Source organism: Natator depressus, chromosome 9, assembly GCF_965152275.1.
Source record: "Natator depressus isolate rNatDep1 chromosome 9, rNatDep2.hap1, whole genome shotgun sequence".
NCBI classification, from domain to species: domain Eukaryota; kingdom Metazoa; phylum Chordata; order Testudines; family Cheloniidae; genus Natator; species Natator depressus.
The window spans coordinates 63,650,515-63,666,650 of record NC_134242.1 but is presented as its reverse complement, the minus strand read 5'-3'; the positions used below and the strand labels follow the sequence as shown (position 1 = coordinate 63,666,650).

The window sequence follows — 16,136 nt, the reverse complement described above, 5'->3', positions numbered from 1 at the left end:
GGGAAACATAGGCACAGGAAGACCAAGCAGCTGACCCATCACTAGTGCTGGAAGCAGCCCCTCCTCCAACCGCTAACCCATGCCATTGCTGGGTACAGGGCAGCAGTGAGCTGTCTATAACTGTTCGCCTAGAATAGAATGCATAAATAATGCTGGCCCTTACAGTTGCAATGGAAGCTAAAATAAAAATCAAAGTGAGAGAATGCTGGATTCATGAAGTTAGAATGGATATTTTAGGCAAATGTTGGAAATTGATAATAAAGCCTTCTTAGAAACTGCACTGCTTCTGTTTGACAATTACTGTGAATTTCTCTTATCACATCCTCTGATGCCTGCATGAAAACAGGCTCTTTGGATACTTTTAACACTTCCTCTGCCCCTCAAATGAAGTCCCATTCTTCTGGCTGTGGCATCGGCATCATTTCCACTGAAACCATTTACAATGTGATAAGCAATCTGACTAACAGGACACGAGAAGAAACCTACAGGAAAATACATAATGTATAGGCAAACTTGGTCAACTAGAAAGCCTGGCAGAGTTTCCAGGAGCTCTCAGCCATTAAAATGTTTATTTACTCAATCTACCAAGCTGTGGTCTGGCTTTACAAGGTTTCTGGCTTTGTGGCTAAATCCCTGGTGCTTGAAACTGCCAACTGATGAACGTTTTAAACAGACTGGCAGTATCAATGCTCATGTATCATGTTAGGGTCAGATTGTGCCCAGGTGCTATATAGGTACATAAGAAGAGGATGGGGGAAGATGTCCAATCAAGCCTAGATCCTACCAAGTTTGCAGGGCATGATCAGAGTCCTTGCACTTCCCCTAGCTGCTTTTCTTAAACTATGATTCTTCTTAGAAATATTCAACCCCATTGCACACACGACACTTGGATGCCTAGGTTACATTTCCCTGTCAGGTACCCACATCTCAGACCAGACTTTCAGGTGGTGTCAATAGCAGCTCCATTGATTTCAAGAGAACTATGCCGATTTATACCAACTGAAGATAGTGGCCTAATGACCAAAAAGCAGCTGTGCTCTGAATTCACTTTATACATCTATGTTTTATTGGTTAAAATCAAGGTAAACTATCAGTTTTATAACCCCAGTTTCTTTAGCAGCAGCAGCGAGTTTCAAGGAGGGGCCAGCCAAGATAAGCTGTTGGCAATTGACCTTTAATGAAGAATTCACGATCCTGGCTCTCCCAGGAATTGTGCGCGCGTTGGTTGAAAATAAATTAAATGAGTACACACAGAAAATACTATACTTTTTTTTAAAAAATGGAGTTTACATACATACAGCTTTTTAAAAAATTAACCATATAGTCTGTTAAAAATAAACAAAAGACACTAACACACTCCAGAGTTATACAGACAGCTAGTAAACCTATATGCACAGTTCAAATACGGTGAAGGTTTTCAAGCTTCAGCCATAAGCGTCAACAAGCACCCAAAGTACAGGAGGATACCCTGCTGCGTATTCTCCCTACACATCACAGCTTGTTCACAGTAATTGTACTGTTTCGTACGCAGGGTCGATGCTCAGACAAATCATGCGATAACTAGGCTGGAAAAGTAGCATGGTCAAAAAGAAAGGGGCGTCACTTAACCTTTGACCTAGCTGGACTAAATACATTTAGGCTCCATCACTATGATTTATAAACATTCTAACACCTTTTGCCCCATCCACACTGGATCATCTTAGAAACTGGCTCAGTTGGAATAACTTTTAAACATGGTTCCCAAGTTTGTTTACGCTAAGTCTTTAACCAGGATTATAGGAGACAGAGTTTGGGTCATAGAATTTCCAGTGGAATTATCAAGTACCATTACAATGAAGGCAAGGCCCTTAGGAACTACAGGGGTGCCTGTGGAGGTCCAAGACCACTAAATAAAAATAATACAAGCGAAGTGTAACTAGGGAGATGCAGGGCACCCCTGTAAACACCATGGGTTCTGATTTTTCAAAAGCATCAAGCACTGCCCCATTTATGTCAATGGGAGTTGCAGGTGCTCAACATCACTAAAATCAGGCCCCACCCTTATAGTACCTTTGCAACTATCATCACTTCCACATTATTGCCCTGCAGAGAGAGGACGGACTTATCTTGCATTAATGCAAAGTACACATTCCCCCTGCAGAGCAGGAGCCTGGAGGCAACTGAGACTAACTTCCATTGTCCAGCGCCAAGGTGGAAATCTCTTGGCTTCAACAGACAAAGTGAATGAGACTGCTGTATTTGAGCCGTGAGACTTACCATCAAGGCTCACACAGGGGAATGCAGGATCAACTGGGCCCATGATGGCTGCACTCCTCAGCACTGAGATGACTCCAGGGGAGCTCTCCCCGAGACAGGCCTCTCTACAGTTACAGACAGTGTCATCAGAACATAATCTTGGACAAACAGCATAAAATTGCAGAATACATAGTAGCAAGCAAGCACTGATCCCAATGCTACAGATGGATAGCTTGAGACTGGTAGCCACAAACAGGCCGAAGCCCTGGGTTAGCAATGCCCCTGGTTTATTTGTAATATGTTTTCTCTATAGAATTTTGATTTTCAGCCATTTTGAGGCTGTCCAGAACTCCTCCCCACTGACTGGAGCCAGTCAGCTGTCTAAGGAAGATTCAATTAGCTGAAATGGCTTCCCTACCACTCAAGTCTATCAACCAGATCACTAAGACTGGAGTAAACTGCAGAGAAAGTTCACTGAATTCCTCACCCTTTTGGAGAAAACAGGACAGTGCAGTGAGACACCTGTTAGGTTTGTGCTCCTCACCATCAATTAACTCCCAGTATCCTGGCTGCTCTTAGGTCCTGCAGAGAGCAGATTTAATTGATTCAGAACTGCAGCATCCAAATTAAAGGAGCTGAGTTGAAGTGGCTTAAGACAGTGACCCTTGGGCTAACAAAACACAGCCAGAACCAGGGCTGCTAAACTAGTGCACTTATGAAAGAGTGGTTTTACTGGCCACCAGTCATCTGCACTTCTAGGAGTTGTTATTCAGTCCATCCCAACAGTGTAGGAGCCCATAGCTGGAGCCATGATCTGTTGGTAATCACATGGCACCGAGACCAGCGAAAGATTCACACTGAATGTGGAAGACAGTAGACTGTTTCTAAAGCCTTCCTCACAAGCAAGACATTGAGACTATGAGTGAGGTAGGATTTGCCCAGTGTCACTCAAATGGTGAGCAGCTCCATCTAGTGTTGAGCCTCAGAAAAAAACAAGGGCACACACAAACTAGGAGGAGGCTAGTCACACTAGGAAAGTAACATCCATATGGAGAAAGTCAGATGTGGGAAGAAAAGTGATCAAGGTAAGCAGCTGTCAAGAATTAAGGCTGCAACATTCAAACATACTCCACTCCCTCATACCCTGTTCTTCAAATCATTGGAGCATTGTTACTTTCCAGTGTGATGCACTCACAGCATCGCTCTTCCACACAGCAAGCTTTTTTTGAGAGGGTCAGAAAGACTAGGGCACATCAGGATACCAGGAGATTAACCTAAGCAACAGAACTATGTCAGTCATTCCTGTACTTGGCATCCTCATGCCATTTCAAGGTTAGTTTTATTATTTGCAGCAAACTGATCAAACCTTACTTTGGCAGTGTACAGTCAAGAGGTGCAGCAGAGGTTAGTGGGCTTAGTACTTTTCAGTTCATTAATGAAATAATTTGGGGAATGTCTAGCACTCCGCAAGTCTCATTTTGTGGATAGATCTTGGCACAGACCATAATTTGCAACCCTCTCAGATTAACCCTATCCTTAGATCTGTTAGAAAGAAGGAAGGGAGGGGGGAGAACTACTTCCAAATGCACCTAACTAGATCTCTCCCCTAAACCCTTTTCTTCACACCCAAAGACTCCATCTGTTATTCAGCTAGAAAGGCTGTGACTCCTACAGCCAGTGACCCCACCCATTGTCCTTTCTGTCTGCATACCTCAGCATGCCCAAGAGCCATTTGCACTTGTTCTGTTTAAACACTCAGTCCTTGGGTACAATCCCCAGGTGATTCCTAACAACATGAAGATCCTGATTTAGAACTGCTGTGCAGGTCAATGGTGTGCCCCAACATGCAATGCTCCAGCTGCTCCTCCACAGCCAGTACCTGCCGCACAGCTTCCTCAAAGGCCACTGCCACATTGGTGTCATCCTTGGCACTGGTTTCCAGGTAAGGGTAATTCCCATTTTCCAAACACCATGCTTGGGCCTCTTCAGTGGTCACCTGCCTCTCAAGTTTGTCTATCTTGTTGCCCAGGACCACAAATGGGAAGTGGCCAGGGTCCTTCACGTCTGCATAATAGACAAACTCCTTCTGCCAGTTGCCCAGGTTCTCGAAGCTCTGACGGTCATCTACACTAAAGGTCAGCAGGCAGCAGTCTGCTCCTCTGTAAAAGGGGGTTCGCAGGCTCTTGAAACGCTCCTGCCCTGCTGTGTCCCAAATCTGGAGGGTCACAAAACGTCCATCCACTTCCAAATCGCGGTTTAAGAACTCCACTCCTATGGTGTGGAAAGCCTGCGAGTCAAACTTGTTGGTGACATAACGGTTCATGAGGGAACTTTTCCCAACTCCACCATCCCCCAGGAGAATGACCTTTAAGAGCAGGGACTTTCCAGTCATTGCAGCAGCACAGGAGAGGTGCAGGAGTAAGACAACCTACAGATTTAAAGAACAGAACAAACAGCTCCTTGAATAAAGTCCAGTTGATCCAGCAATTAATTTCTCTGCTCAGGAACAAAAATTCCAGGTAATAAGCTGAGTTACAGAAGTGTATGGCTGACTGAACAGCTATTTGTCCCTATAACCAGAATCACCGGACCTGAAGAAGAAAAGAATTTCTGTCTCTAAGGCCTGGTCTACACTAGAAAATTAAGTCAGCTTAGCTGTGTCGCTCAGGGGTGTGAAAAATCCAGAGTGGTTAAGCCAACTTAACCCCAAGTATAAATGTTCTTCCATCTACCTAGCTACCACCTTTCAGGGAGGTGGATTACCTACATCAATGGGAAAACCCCTCCTGTTAATGTAGTTAGCATCTACACTGAAGCACTCAGCCATGCAACTGTATTGCTGAAGCATTTCAAGTGTAGACAAGCCCTAAGACATACCTCAACTGTCCCATCCTCAGGAATGGTCCTGTTTCATTTCAGAAATAAAAAAACATGTGATGGAGGGTACAGAAAGTTATTTACATGAAAAGAAGGAATCACACAGCATTTTAAGTTCTGTGCCCCTCACTGTAGGTCTTTGTCACACATTGCATTTGGGTAGTTTAAGAAATACACCCCAAGAGGAAAGGACAGACTACTGATTTTACAGGAGTACAGCACAGCACCATGAAGAAGATCCAACCACTTCCAACTTTTGCAGTCAATTGAGCTTTAGGCATATCAAAAACAAAGGCAAGTGGTACAAGGAGAAAGTTGCAAAGTTGATTCACACAGTGCCCACACCACAAATGGATGAGGATTTTTCATTTACCTTTCTCTCTGACAGGATGGAACTGCGATTCAGACCATTTCCCCAAAAGTTTTAAGAGATACTTGGCATTTTTTATAAGATTTCACAATCTCTTGTGATCTTGCTCTGGGTCCCCTTAATTTAGGGTATTTCAGAAAAATTGAAGTGTGGTGCTCCAACTTTTAGGGTTTGGCAGGGAAAAAAAACTGAATAAAGTACGCCTCTGTCACCTCCTCATCTTTGTCACTAGGTACTCTATTTCCATGATTCAACCATTAGCGCAGCAGTTTCAGGTAGGCTGGATTTCATGTCTCTGACTCAAACTGTTTGGCAGTTTAAGGCCAAAAAGAGCTGATGTTAGTATAAGAGGAGTTAGCTTATCTAAAGCACTCTAGGGAAACTGACTGACTCACATTACGCAGTAAGATTGTGTGCTTTCTTTCTGGGGAGTTCCCTACAGGGCTCTGAAGGTGTTTCTCAATCACAGAGCCCCGTTTTTGTGCTGTTTTCTGTTTGCAATGCTTTTTTTCCTGCCAACAAGACTCACATGCAGAGCTTGGTACTTCACCAACTGAGCTTGAGTAGTGTTTTTACTCTACTTCCTTTTTTTAAGGCTGTTTTTAAAACAGTTATACAGAATTCTTGATATGATCAACTTTAAGAGTAGGTTCTTCAGAGAAGGGACTTCCTTTATGTTTTTGCAACACCTAATACACTGAAACAATTCTATTCGACTCACATGAAAATTGCCTATTAAAAATTGCCTATTAAATGATATACTGTGGCCTTGTGTAAAGTGGCCTGGTGAGGCTCAGCCTAGTTCCTAATGAACAGGTGTCCACAAGCAAGAACCACCAGCACAACAGGTTCACATGTTTGCATCTTCTGCAGAAAGGCCAAGGACTGAACTGTCCTCTCTTCCCTAGAGATGTTCTACAAATCAGTGTTGAGACAGAGGAGCGAGGGACGTCTATACTGCTGCTGTCTAATGTACCTTTTCTAGTGATAAAAGACTTCAGTCTCCAGGATTGTCAAGCTGTCACCTTTCGTGATCATTACATTCACTAAAAAACAAAGAACAGTTAATGAGTTATCCACAGCTACACTCAGTCTGCTGCATCTGCATTCAGCTGTAATTCTGAATCGGAGCATAGGACAATAACAGTTTTCTTCATTTCTGACCTGGACACTAGTTTCTTCACCATCATAATGGAAAAGGGTAAAGCTAAGGAGAGCTGGCAGAAGGCCAAAGGCAAATGAGCAACAGGTTCTGCAGTAACCCTGTCCCAAAGACACTTCCCTCAGGATAGATAGAGCTGGGAAGTCAATAAATAAGGATTTGCCTGGACAACCCACCCACACACCCCAAAATACAATCAAGGGCTTGAAAATGTACCCAAAACCTACTAGCCAAAGGACTAAGCCTGTTAGCATAAGGCAGATAAGAAAACTGAGGGCCCTTCACCATGAGGACCAGGGGAATGCTCTGCTAAAAGTTGAGCTCCCTGCTAGCCTCAGCTCCTAGAATTCCTGCCAAGAGTCCCTGGATTCTGCTTGGGGTCCTCATTGTTCATATCAGCCTCTGGCAAGTAAACGGCAGATTAATTTAGGACCAGCACTCCCACCCTCTTCTGGGTACTGAGAGGAAGAAATAGCTCATTCCCTCCTGACCCCAGAAGCTCCTGACTTATCATTTAGGAAGGAGAAGGCCTCCACTTCTCTCTGCACTCCAGCAGCCTCTTTTTTAATGTTGTTGGTTCTTTATTTGGTTGGTAGGTTTTGACTTTCTGCCCCAAGAGAAGTTACTCTGCTGTACAGCAAAAACAAGCAGCTCTTCTACATACCAACTGAATGAAACTGAGATTTACCCCAGTTTCTCAGCTGCAGGCAAAGTGAAACTGACCAATGTCTTGTTCATTTCACTTCACTGTTACTCAAAGTCCTAAGTAAGAGTACTGAGCAACCTGCCTGCCTAGTTAGGACAACAGCACTGCATGAGTTACTTCTGGAAGGTTACCTTTGCAACCAATGTATCTCCAAAGTGCCCAGATTTTTTTTTAATGAAAGCTTAAATTCTGCAAAAAAAAAAAAAAAAAAAAAAAAAAACACAGCACAGCTCCCCTATGCCAGATGACCAAGGAAAGCTTCCCACTCACCACTGACAGCTGAAACCCTCCAATCCTCCTCTCTAAATCCCTTGTCGAAAGCGCCTTGACTTCAAGAGCACTTTACCCAGTTCTGCACATGTTGCTGCAAACCCCTCTGGTGAAACAAGCAGTCAGACCTTATATTAATATCCTATCTATAAATGACTTACAGAGGATTAACAAGTGACTGATGGGTGTTTTAATAAACAGTTGATCAATTGGTATAGATTGCTATAGAGTCCAACAGGTAAATAGGCTGCTTATAAACATGACTTACAGCTATGACCCCTACTGATATGCTTATAACCATCTATAACAAATACAACTCATGTCTGTAACATGCTTGTAAACAATATTAATAATTTAACCCTTTATAAACTATCAATGGAATCTTAATATCATATGTGACTGAACGTGCAATGGATGACCCTCTGAAAGAAAAGAGTAAGTTTCCTTAATGCAGGTCACTAGCACCGGTCTATAACTAAGGCATAAGTATGGTACAGCAGAAGGTCTGTGTTTAGGCTACATCTAATTTAGTAAGTCTCTCCCTAGATCCATAAGCCTTGCTCTATCCCCTGCAGCTTCAGAAGAAAGCAAAAAAGGCTTTGTAATGAATATGTCCAGATTTCTATCACTGGAAGCGGGAGATGGGAATTAATGCTCAGACCTAAGCATCCCTCACTGCAAGCACCTAGGTTATGCTCCAACATGGGAGACTCAATTCTCCCCCTCTCCCTGCCCCCCTGTAACATCACCATGACCACCTCGACACACAGGGCAGAAGCATTGCCACAGTTCTGGAGCTAATGGGCCTATGGATGGGGGTCATTCCCCGCCTGCCCAAGCAACAAGCACAGTGCCGGGACCTGCCTGGGGACAGGGGGATCGATTCCCACAGGTCCCAGGATTAAGAGGGTGGGGTGGGGGGCAAAGCATGGGGATCCTCAGGGGGGCCAGGCAGGGCAGTGAGGGGGGTGCCCAGAGGGTAATGAGCCCCAGGGGTGGGGGCAGTGTGGGGGGATGCCTAAGGGGTGCTGGACCCCAGGAGGACAGGGTGGAGGATGCCCAGTGTAATGAGCCCCAGGTGTGGGGGCACCAGGGGGGCAAGGTGAGGGACACCCAGGGGTATTGTGCTGAGTGGGGGTGCTGGGAGCGGCCTGGCAGGTGCTGTATTGGGGGGAGTTGTTCCAGGGGGTGCGGAGCCTTTGGGGGTGGGGGGAGAGGCTGGGGGCTGCTATGCCAGGTAAGAGGCCCAGTGGTGCTGGGAAGCTGGGTCATGGGAGTCAGGGTGTGGACTAGGGAGGGCAGGCCCCAGGTGGGCAGCGGGGAGCAGAGCAGGGGAGGTGCAAGGGGTGCTGGGCTAGGTGGGTCTGGGCCACTAGGGAAGGGGCTGAGGGGGGGGGAAAGGGGGCTGGGTCAGTTGGGCCTTGCTGTGGGTGGTGGGGGGCCCAAGGGAGCTCAGCTGGGGGCAGAAGATTCTGAGGAGGTGGGGGGCCCAAGGGTGCTCAGCTGGGGGCAGAAGATTCTGAGGAGGTGGGGGGCCCAAGGGTGCTCAGCTGGGGGCAGAAGATTCTGAGGACGTGACTTGGTGGGAAGCAGGGCAAAGGGCTTGGGGAGTGCTAGGCCCTAGGGGGCTGGGGAGGTAGGTCAGTAGGGGGCCCCCAGGCTGCTGGGCCAGGGGGATGCTGGGCCCAGGGAGGGGAGGGGGGCTGGGTTTGTGGGACTCATGGGGTTGCCAGGCTGGGTGGGAGAACCATGGCAGGGGGCCCAGAGGCACTGACAGGGGGTCTGGGGTGCTGTGCTGGGTGAAGGGGGGAGCTTGGGGAGGTGGGTGCAGAGGAGGGGCTGTGAGGGCCCCAGCAAGGTGGGTCGGTGAGGGGGGCAGGGCAGGAGGGTCAGTGAGGGGCTCTTGGGACCCCAGGGCGGGTGCCAGGAGGGGGTGGAGGACTCTGAGGGGCAGGGCAGGGAGGTTGGTGAGGGATCGGTGCGAGCCCTGGGGGGCGGGGGGGGTGAGGGGTCGGTGGGAGCCCTGGGGGGCAGAGGGCTCTGGGGGCAGGGCAGTGGGAGCCCTGGGGGGGGCAGAGCTGGGGGGGGGGGTGAGGGGTCAGTGGGAGCCCAGGGGGCAGGGCTGGGGGGGTCGGTGGGAGCCGGGGGGGGGGCAGGGTGGTGGGAGCCCTTGGGGGGGGCAGGGCGAGGGGGTGAGGGGTCAGTGGGAGCCCTTGGGGGGCAGAGGGCTCTGGGGGGCAGGGCAGTGGGAGCCCTGAGGGGGGCAAAGCAGGGGGATGGGTGAGGTCGGTGGGAGCCCTGCGGGGCGGGGGGCGAGGGGTCGGTGGGAGCCCTGGGGAGCAGAGGGCTCTGGGGGCAGGGCAGTGGGAGCCCTGGGAGGGGGCAGAGCTGGGGGGGTGGGTGAGGGGTCAGTGGGAGCCCGGGGGGGCAGGGCTGGGGGGGTCGGTGGGAGCCCGGGGGGGGGGCAGGGTGGTGGGAGCCCTTGGGGGGGGCAGGGCGAGGGGGTAGGTGAGGGGTCGGTGGGAGCCCTTGGGGGGCAGAGGGCTCTGGGGGCAGGGCAGTGGGAGCCCTGGGGGGGGGGCAGAGCTGGGGGGGGTGAGGGGTCAGTGGGAGCCCGGGGGGGCAGGGCTGGGGGGGCAGGGTGGTGGGAGCCCTTGGGGGGGCAGGACGAGGGGGTGGGTGAGGGGTCGGTGGGAGCCCTTGGGGGGGGGGCAGGGCTCTGGGGGGCAGGGCAGTGGGAACCCTGGGGGGGGGTGAGGGATCGGTGGGAGCTCTGAGGGGCAGGGCAGTGGGAGCCCTGGGGGGGCAGGGCGGGGGGAGCCCTGGGGGGCCGGTGAGGGGCGCTGGGGACCCCGGGGGCAGAGCCAGGCGCTGGTGGTGGGTGCGGGAGCTCCGGGAAAAGGGCGGGGAGTTGGTGAGGGAGGGCGGTCGGTGCCCCCCGGCACCCATCCCCGGGCCACCCCTTACCGCAGAGCCGCCGCCGCCGCCTACCTGAGCCGGGGAAGGGGAAGGGCAGCTGCCGGCCGCCCCGCTGCGTACCCCGCCCTGCCCGCCACCGCGCATGCGCCCGCCCGCCGGGCACAGACAGGTTTGCCCCCTCCCAGGCACGCGCCGCGCGCACCGCCAGCCGTGGGCACTGTGTGGGGGCGGGGTTAGGCGCTACCTGTCCCCTTCGACCCCGCCCCTCCCGGCCCCTCACCCTGCCGCGCCCTGCTTTTCCCCTCCCCCCGTCCGAAGGGCAAACGGGGCACCGCGTGGGGCTAGGCCAACCCCCACCCCAACCATCGCTGTGCCCAAGACTGCCTGCCCCCCGCCCCCCGCCCAGGGCTGGCATCGCCATTCCTCCCTCCACACGCTCCTCTGCACCCCAGGGTTTTGGCAAAGTGAGCGTTTGTCCTTTTCGCTCTTGCCAGCTCATCAAGTTGGCGAGAGCAAACGGGACAAATGCCCACTTTGCCAAAAAGTCGGGATGGCGGATTTTTTAAAAAGGCTCCTGGCAATTGCAGGCTGATAAGCTTAACTTGAGTACCAGGCAAATTGGTTGAAACCATAGTAACAGAATTGTCAGAACAGGTGTCATGTTATGGACTTGGACTGGGACCATAGAGAACATGGTTGCAACCAATGCCCTGTAGTGGCACCAAATCTTGTATAGAGGGGGGGTCAAATAAGGTGTCTAAGACAAGGTTATGCTTTGCTGGTTATGATTATGCAATCTGTATGCATGTATCATTTTTGTATTTAAAGTTATAAGTATTGGCTCTATACTGTCTGTATTTCAAACTTGTGCTATGCTTCTGGGTGACATCCCAAAGAGGTTGGTGTCAGCTCTGCCTAGCCTGCTTGATGGCCCATTAAGGACCATCAGATATACAATTGACCCATTGACAGAAGGCAGACACGCCTTGGAACTCAGCAAGGTATGCAGGGACATGCCTATGGGCAGAACTCTGAGGTGTTTCCATGCCATGTGATGGACAGCTTGTCTTTGGGACAAAGAAAGAAAGACCACATGGCAAGAGACTATAAAAAGCTGCTGCAGCTTCTCCATCTTGTCTTCAACCCTGCTTCTTACCTCTGGAGGGACTTTGCTACACTGAAGCTTTGAATCAAGGACTGAAAGACCCATCCCAGCTGTGGATGTACTCCAGAGACTTGATTTGAACCTGCAGTTTATTCTATCACTGCTGCAAGCCTGAACCAAGAACTTTGCCATTACTGTATGTCATTGATTCCATTTAACTAATTCTAGCTCTCATCTATATCTTTTTCCTTTTATGAATAAACCTTTAGATTTCAGATTCTAAAGGATTGGCAACAGCGTGATTTGTGGATAAGATCTGATTTGTATATTGACCTGGGTCTGGGGCTTGGTCCTTTGGGATCAAGAGAACCTTTTTTCTTTTACTGGGGTATTGGTTTTCATAACCATTCATCCCCATAACAAGTGGCACTGGTGGAGATACTAGGAAACAGGAGTGTCTAAGGGAATTGCTTGTGTGACTTGTAGTTAGCCAGTGGGGGTAAAACCAAAGTCTTCTCTGTTTGGCTGGTTAGGTTTGCCTTGGTGTGCATAGAAACCCCAGCCTTGAGCTGTAACTGCCCTGCTCTAAGCAATTTGTCCTGAATTGGCACTCTCAGTGGGGTCCCGCCAGAACCAGCATCATTACAAAAGCAGTGTTGTCTCTTCTTCAACATATTCTGTTGTAAAGGGAAATCATAGGACTGGAAGGGACCTGGAGAGGTCATCTAGTCCAGTCCCCTGTACTCAAGGCTGGACTAAATATCATCTAGACCATCCCTGACAGGTGTTTGTCCAAGCTGCTCTTAAAAATGCCCAATGATGGAGATTCCACCATCGCCCTAAGGCAATTTATTCCAGTGCTTAACCACTCTGACAGTTAGGAAGTTTTTCCTGATGTCCAACCTAAACCACCCTTGCTGCAATTTAAGCCCATTGTTTCTTGTCCTATCCTCACAGGTTAAGAAGAACAATTTTTCTCCCTCCTCCTTATAACAACCTTTTATGTACTTGAAAACTGTTATCATGTCCCGGCTCAGTCTTCTCTTCTCCAGACTAAACAAACCCAATTTTTTAATCTTCCCTCATAGGTCATGTTTTCTAGACCTTTCAGCATTTTGGTTGCTCTTCTCTGGACTTTCTCCAATTTGTCCACATCTTTCCTGAAATGTGGCACCCAGAACTGGACACAATACTCCAGTTGAAGCCTAATCAGCACGGAGTAGAGCAGAAGAATTACTTCTCATGTCTTGCTTACAATACTCCTGCTAATACATCCCAGAATGATTTTTGCTTTTTTTGGAACAGTGTTACACTGTTGACTCACATTTAGCTCGTGATCCACTAAGACCCCCAGATCCCTTTCCACAGTACTCCTTCCTAGGCAGTCATTTTCCATTTTGTATGTGTGCAACTCATGGTTCCTTCCTAAGTGGAATACTTTGCATTTGTCCTTATTGAATTTCATCCTATTTACTCCAGACCATTTCTCCAATTTGTCCAGATCATTTTGAATTTTAATCCTATCTTCCAAAGCACTTGCAACCCCTCCCAACTTGGTATTGTCTGCAAACTTTATAAGTGTACTCTCTATGCCATTATCTAAATCATTGGTGAAGATATTGAACAGAACTGGACCCAGAACCAATCCCTGTGGGACCCCACTCGTTATGCCCTTCCAGCATGACTGTGAACCACTGATAACTACTCTCTGGAAACGATTTTCCAACAGTTATGCACCCACCTTATCGTAGCTCCATCTAGGTTGTATTTCCCTAGTTTGTTTATGAGAAGGTCATTTGAGACAGTATCAAAAGCCTTACTAAAGTGAAGATATACCACATATACTGCTTCCCCCCATCCACAAGGCTTCTTACCCTGTCAAAGAAAGCTATCAGGTTCGTTTGACATGATTTGTTCTTGACAAATCCATGCTGACTGTTATTTATCATCTTATTATCTTCTAGGTGTTTGCAAATTGCTTAATTATTTGCTCCATTATCTTTCCAGGTATAGAAGTTAAGCTGACTGGTCTGTAATTTCCTGGGTTGTCCTTCCCTTTTTATAGATGGGCACTACATTTGCCCTTTTCCAGTCTTCTGGAATGTCTCCCGTCTTTCATGACTTTTCAGAGATAATTGCCAATGGCTCAGATATCTCCTCAGTCAGCTCCTTGGTTATTCTAGTTTGTATTTCGTCAGGCCATGGTGATTTGAAGACATCTAACTTGTCTAAGTAATTTTTGACTTGTTCTTTTCCTGTTTTAGACTCTGATTCTACCTCATTTTCACTGGCATTCACTATTTTAGACATCCAATCGCTGCCAACCTTCTTGATGAAAACCGAAACAAAAAGTCATTAAGCACCTCTGCCATTTCCACATTTTCTGTTATTGTCTTTCCCGCCTCATTGAGTAACAGGCCTACTCTGTACTTGGTCTTCCTCTTGCTTCTAATGTATTTGTAGAATGTTTTCTTGTTTCCTTTTATGTCCCTAGCTAGTTTGATCACATTTTGTGCCTTGGTTTTTCTAATTTTGTCCCTTCATACTTGTGTTATTTGTTTATATTCATCCTTTGTAGTTTGACTGAGTTTCCACTTTTTGTAGGACTCTTTTTTGAATTTTAGATCATTGAAGATCTCCTGGTTAAGCCAGCGTGGTCTCTTGCCATACTTCCTATCTTTCCTACACAATGGGATAGTTTGCTCTTGTACCCTTAATATTGTCTCTTTGAAAAACTGCCAATTGTCTTCAATTGTTTTTCCCCTTAGTCTTGCTTCCCATGGGATTTTACCTACCAACTCCCTGAGTTTGCTAAAACCTGCCTTCTTGAAATCCCTTGTCTTTATTGTGCTGTTCTCTCTCCTACCATTCCTTAGAATTGTGAACTCTATCATTTCATGATCACTTTCACCCAAGTTGCCTTCCACTTTCAAATTCTCAACCAGTTCTTCCCTATTTGTCAAAATGAAATCTAGAACAGCCTCCCCTCTAGTAGCTTTTTCCACCTTCTGAAATAAAAAATTGTCTTCAATACATTCCAAGAACTTGTTGGATAATCTGTGCCCTGCTATGTTATTTTCCCAACATATGTCTGAGTAGTTGAAGTCCCCCATCACCACCAAGCCCTGTGCTTTGGATGATTTTGTTAGTTGTTTAAAAAAACCCTCATCCCCCTCTTCTTCCTGGTTTGGTGGTCTGTAGTAGACCCCTATCATGACATCACCCTTGTTTTTTACCCCTTTTATCCTTACCCAGAGACTTTCAACAAGTCTGTCTCTTATTTCTATCTCAACCTAAGTCCAAGTGTATACATTTTTAATATATAAGGCAACACCTCCTCCCTTTTTTCCCTGCCTGTCCTTCCTGAGCAAGCTGTACCCTTCTATACCAATATTCCAGTCATGCGTATTATCCCTTATGCCTCACCAATCTCGTAGAATTCTTTGAGGAAGTCAGCAACCATGTGGCCAACAGGATCCAGTGGAAATAGTGCGCTTGGACTTTCAGAAAGCCTTTGACAAGGTCCCTCACCAAAGGCACTTAAGCAAAGTAAGTGTAATGGGATATGAGGGAAGGTCCCCTCATAGATCAGTAACTGGTTAAAAGACAGGAAACAAAGGTTAGGAATAAATGGTCTGTTTTCACAGCATAAAGAGGTAAATAGCAGGGTCCCCCAAGGATCTGTATTAGGAGCAATGTGGTTCAACATATTCATAAACGATCTGGAAAAAGTGGTAAACAGTGCGGTGGCAAAGTTTGCAGGTGTTGCAAAATTACTCAACATAGTTACATCCAAAGCTGACTACAAAGAGCTACAAAGGGATCTCACAAAACTGGGTGACTGGACCTCAAAACGACTGATGAAATTCAATGTTGATAAATGAAAAGGAATGCAGATTGGAAAACATAATCCCAACTATACATACAAAATGACGGGATCTAAATTAGCTGTTACCACTCAAGAAAGAGATCTTGGAGTTCTCATGGATAGTTCTCTGAAAACATCTGCTCAATGTGCAGTGTTAGAGACCTTATTCCTTCACTCTCCCACTTCCCTGGTCCTTCTCGCATGAACAGAGAGCAACAATACCCAAAGTCCAAAGGTGCAAACAATTCGATGTTTATTGGGGTGAACTTCCAGCAAGCTTAAATCCAAGTTCCTTTTTCCTTATTTTTGAATCCCAACTTACTTCCTGTTTGCCCCTAATTTATATAGTAATATTCTTAGCTATACCTTAACCAGTCATTCTACTGAAATTTACCTAACCAATCCTAACATATTGTAACAAAGTTCCTCCTCTGCCTTGGTGGGTCCTGCGCTTATTGGCGGATTTGCTTGCCTCAGAGATTCACGGCCACCCTCAGTTTGGCCATTTTTGCTAGTGGCTCAAACCTGCCGTTCACTCAGCTAACCTCATCACTGGCAGCATGGTGAAAGAGAGGAGAACAATCCCCGCAGTCTCTGCTAACCCACCTAGTGGGTTGGGGGATA

General features: G+C 47.6%; 1 protein-coding gene across 3 annotated transcripts; it reads right to left on the bottom strand.

Moving 5' to 3' along the window:
* Positions 1-1,137: 1,137 nt before the first annotated feature.
* RAB9B (RAB9B, member RAS oncogene family) lies at positions 1,138-10,683 on the bottom strand. 3 transcript variants are annotated; one of them, XM_074963097.1, is made up of 3 exons: positions 10,612-10,677; positions 6,459-6,528; positions 1,138-4,663 (listed from the first exon to the last, which is right to left on the bottom strand). In XM_074963097.1, exon 3 carries the CDS (start codon positions 4,625-4,627, stop codon positions 4,022-4,024), a length of 606 nt encoding a protein of 201 aa, XP_074819198.1. In that variant the 5' UTR covers positions 4,628-4,663; positions 6,459-6,528; positions 10,612-10,677; the 3' UTR covers positions 1,138-4,021. The 3 variants fall into 3 exon arrangements, with proteins under 3 accessions (XP_074819198.1, XP_074819197.1, XP_074819199.1); XM_074963096.1 differs by lacking the exon at positions 6,459-6,528 and having other exon boundaries at positions 10,612-10,683; XM_074963098.1 differs by lacking the exon at positions 6,459-6,528 and having other exon boundaries at positions 10,588-10,648.
* Positions 10,684-16,136: the final 5,453 nt, after the last annotated feature.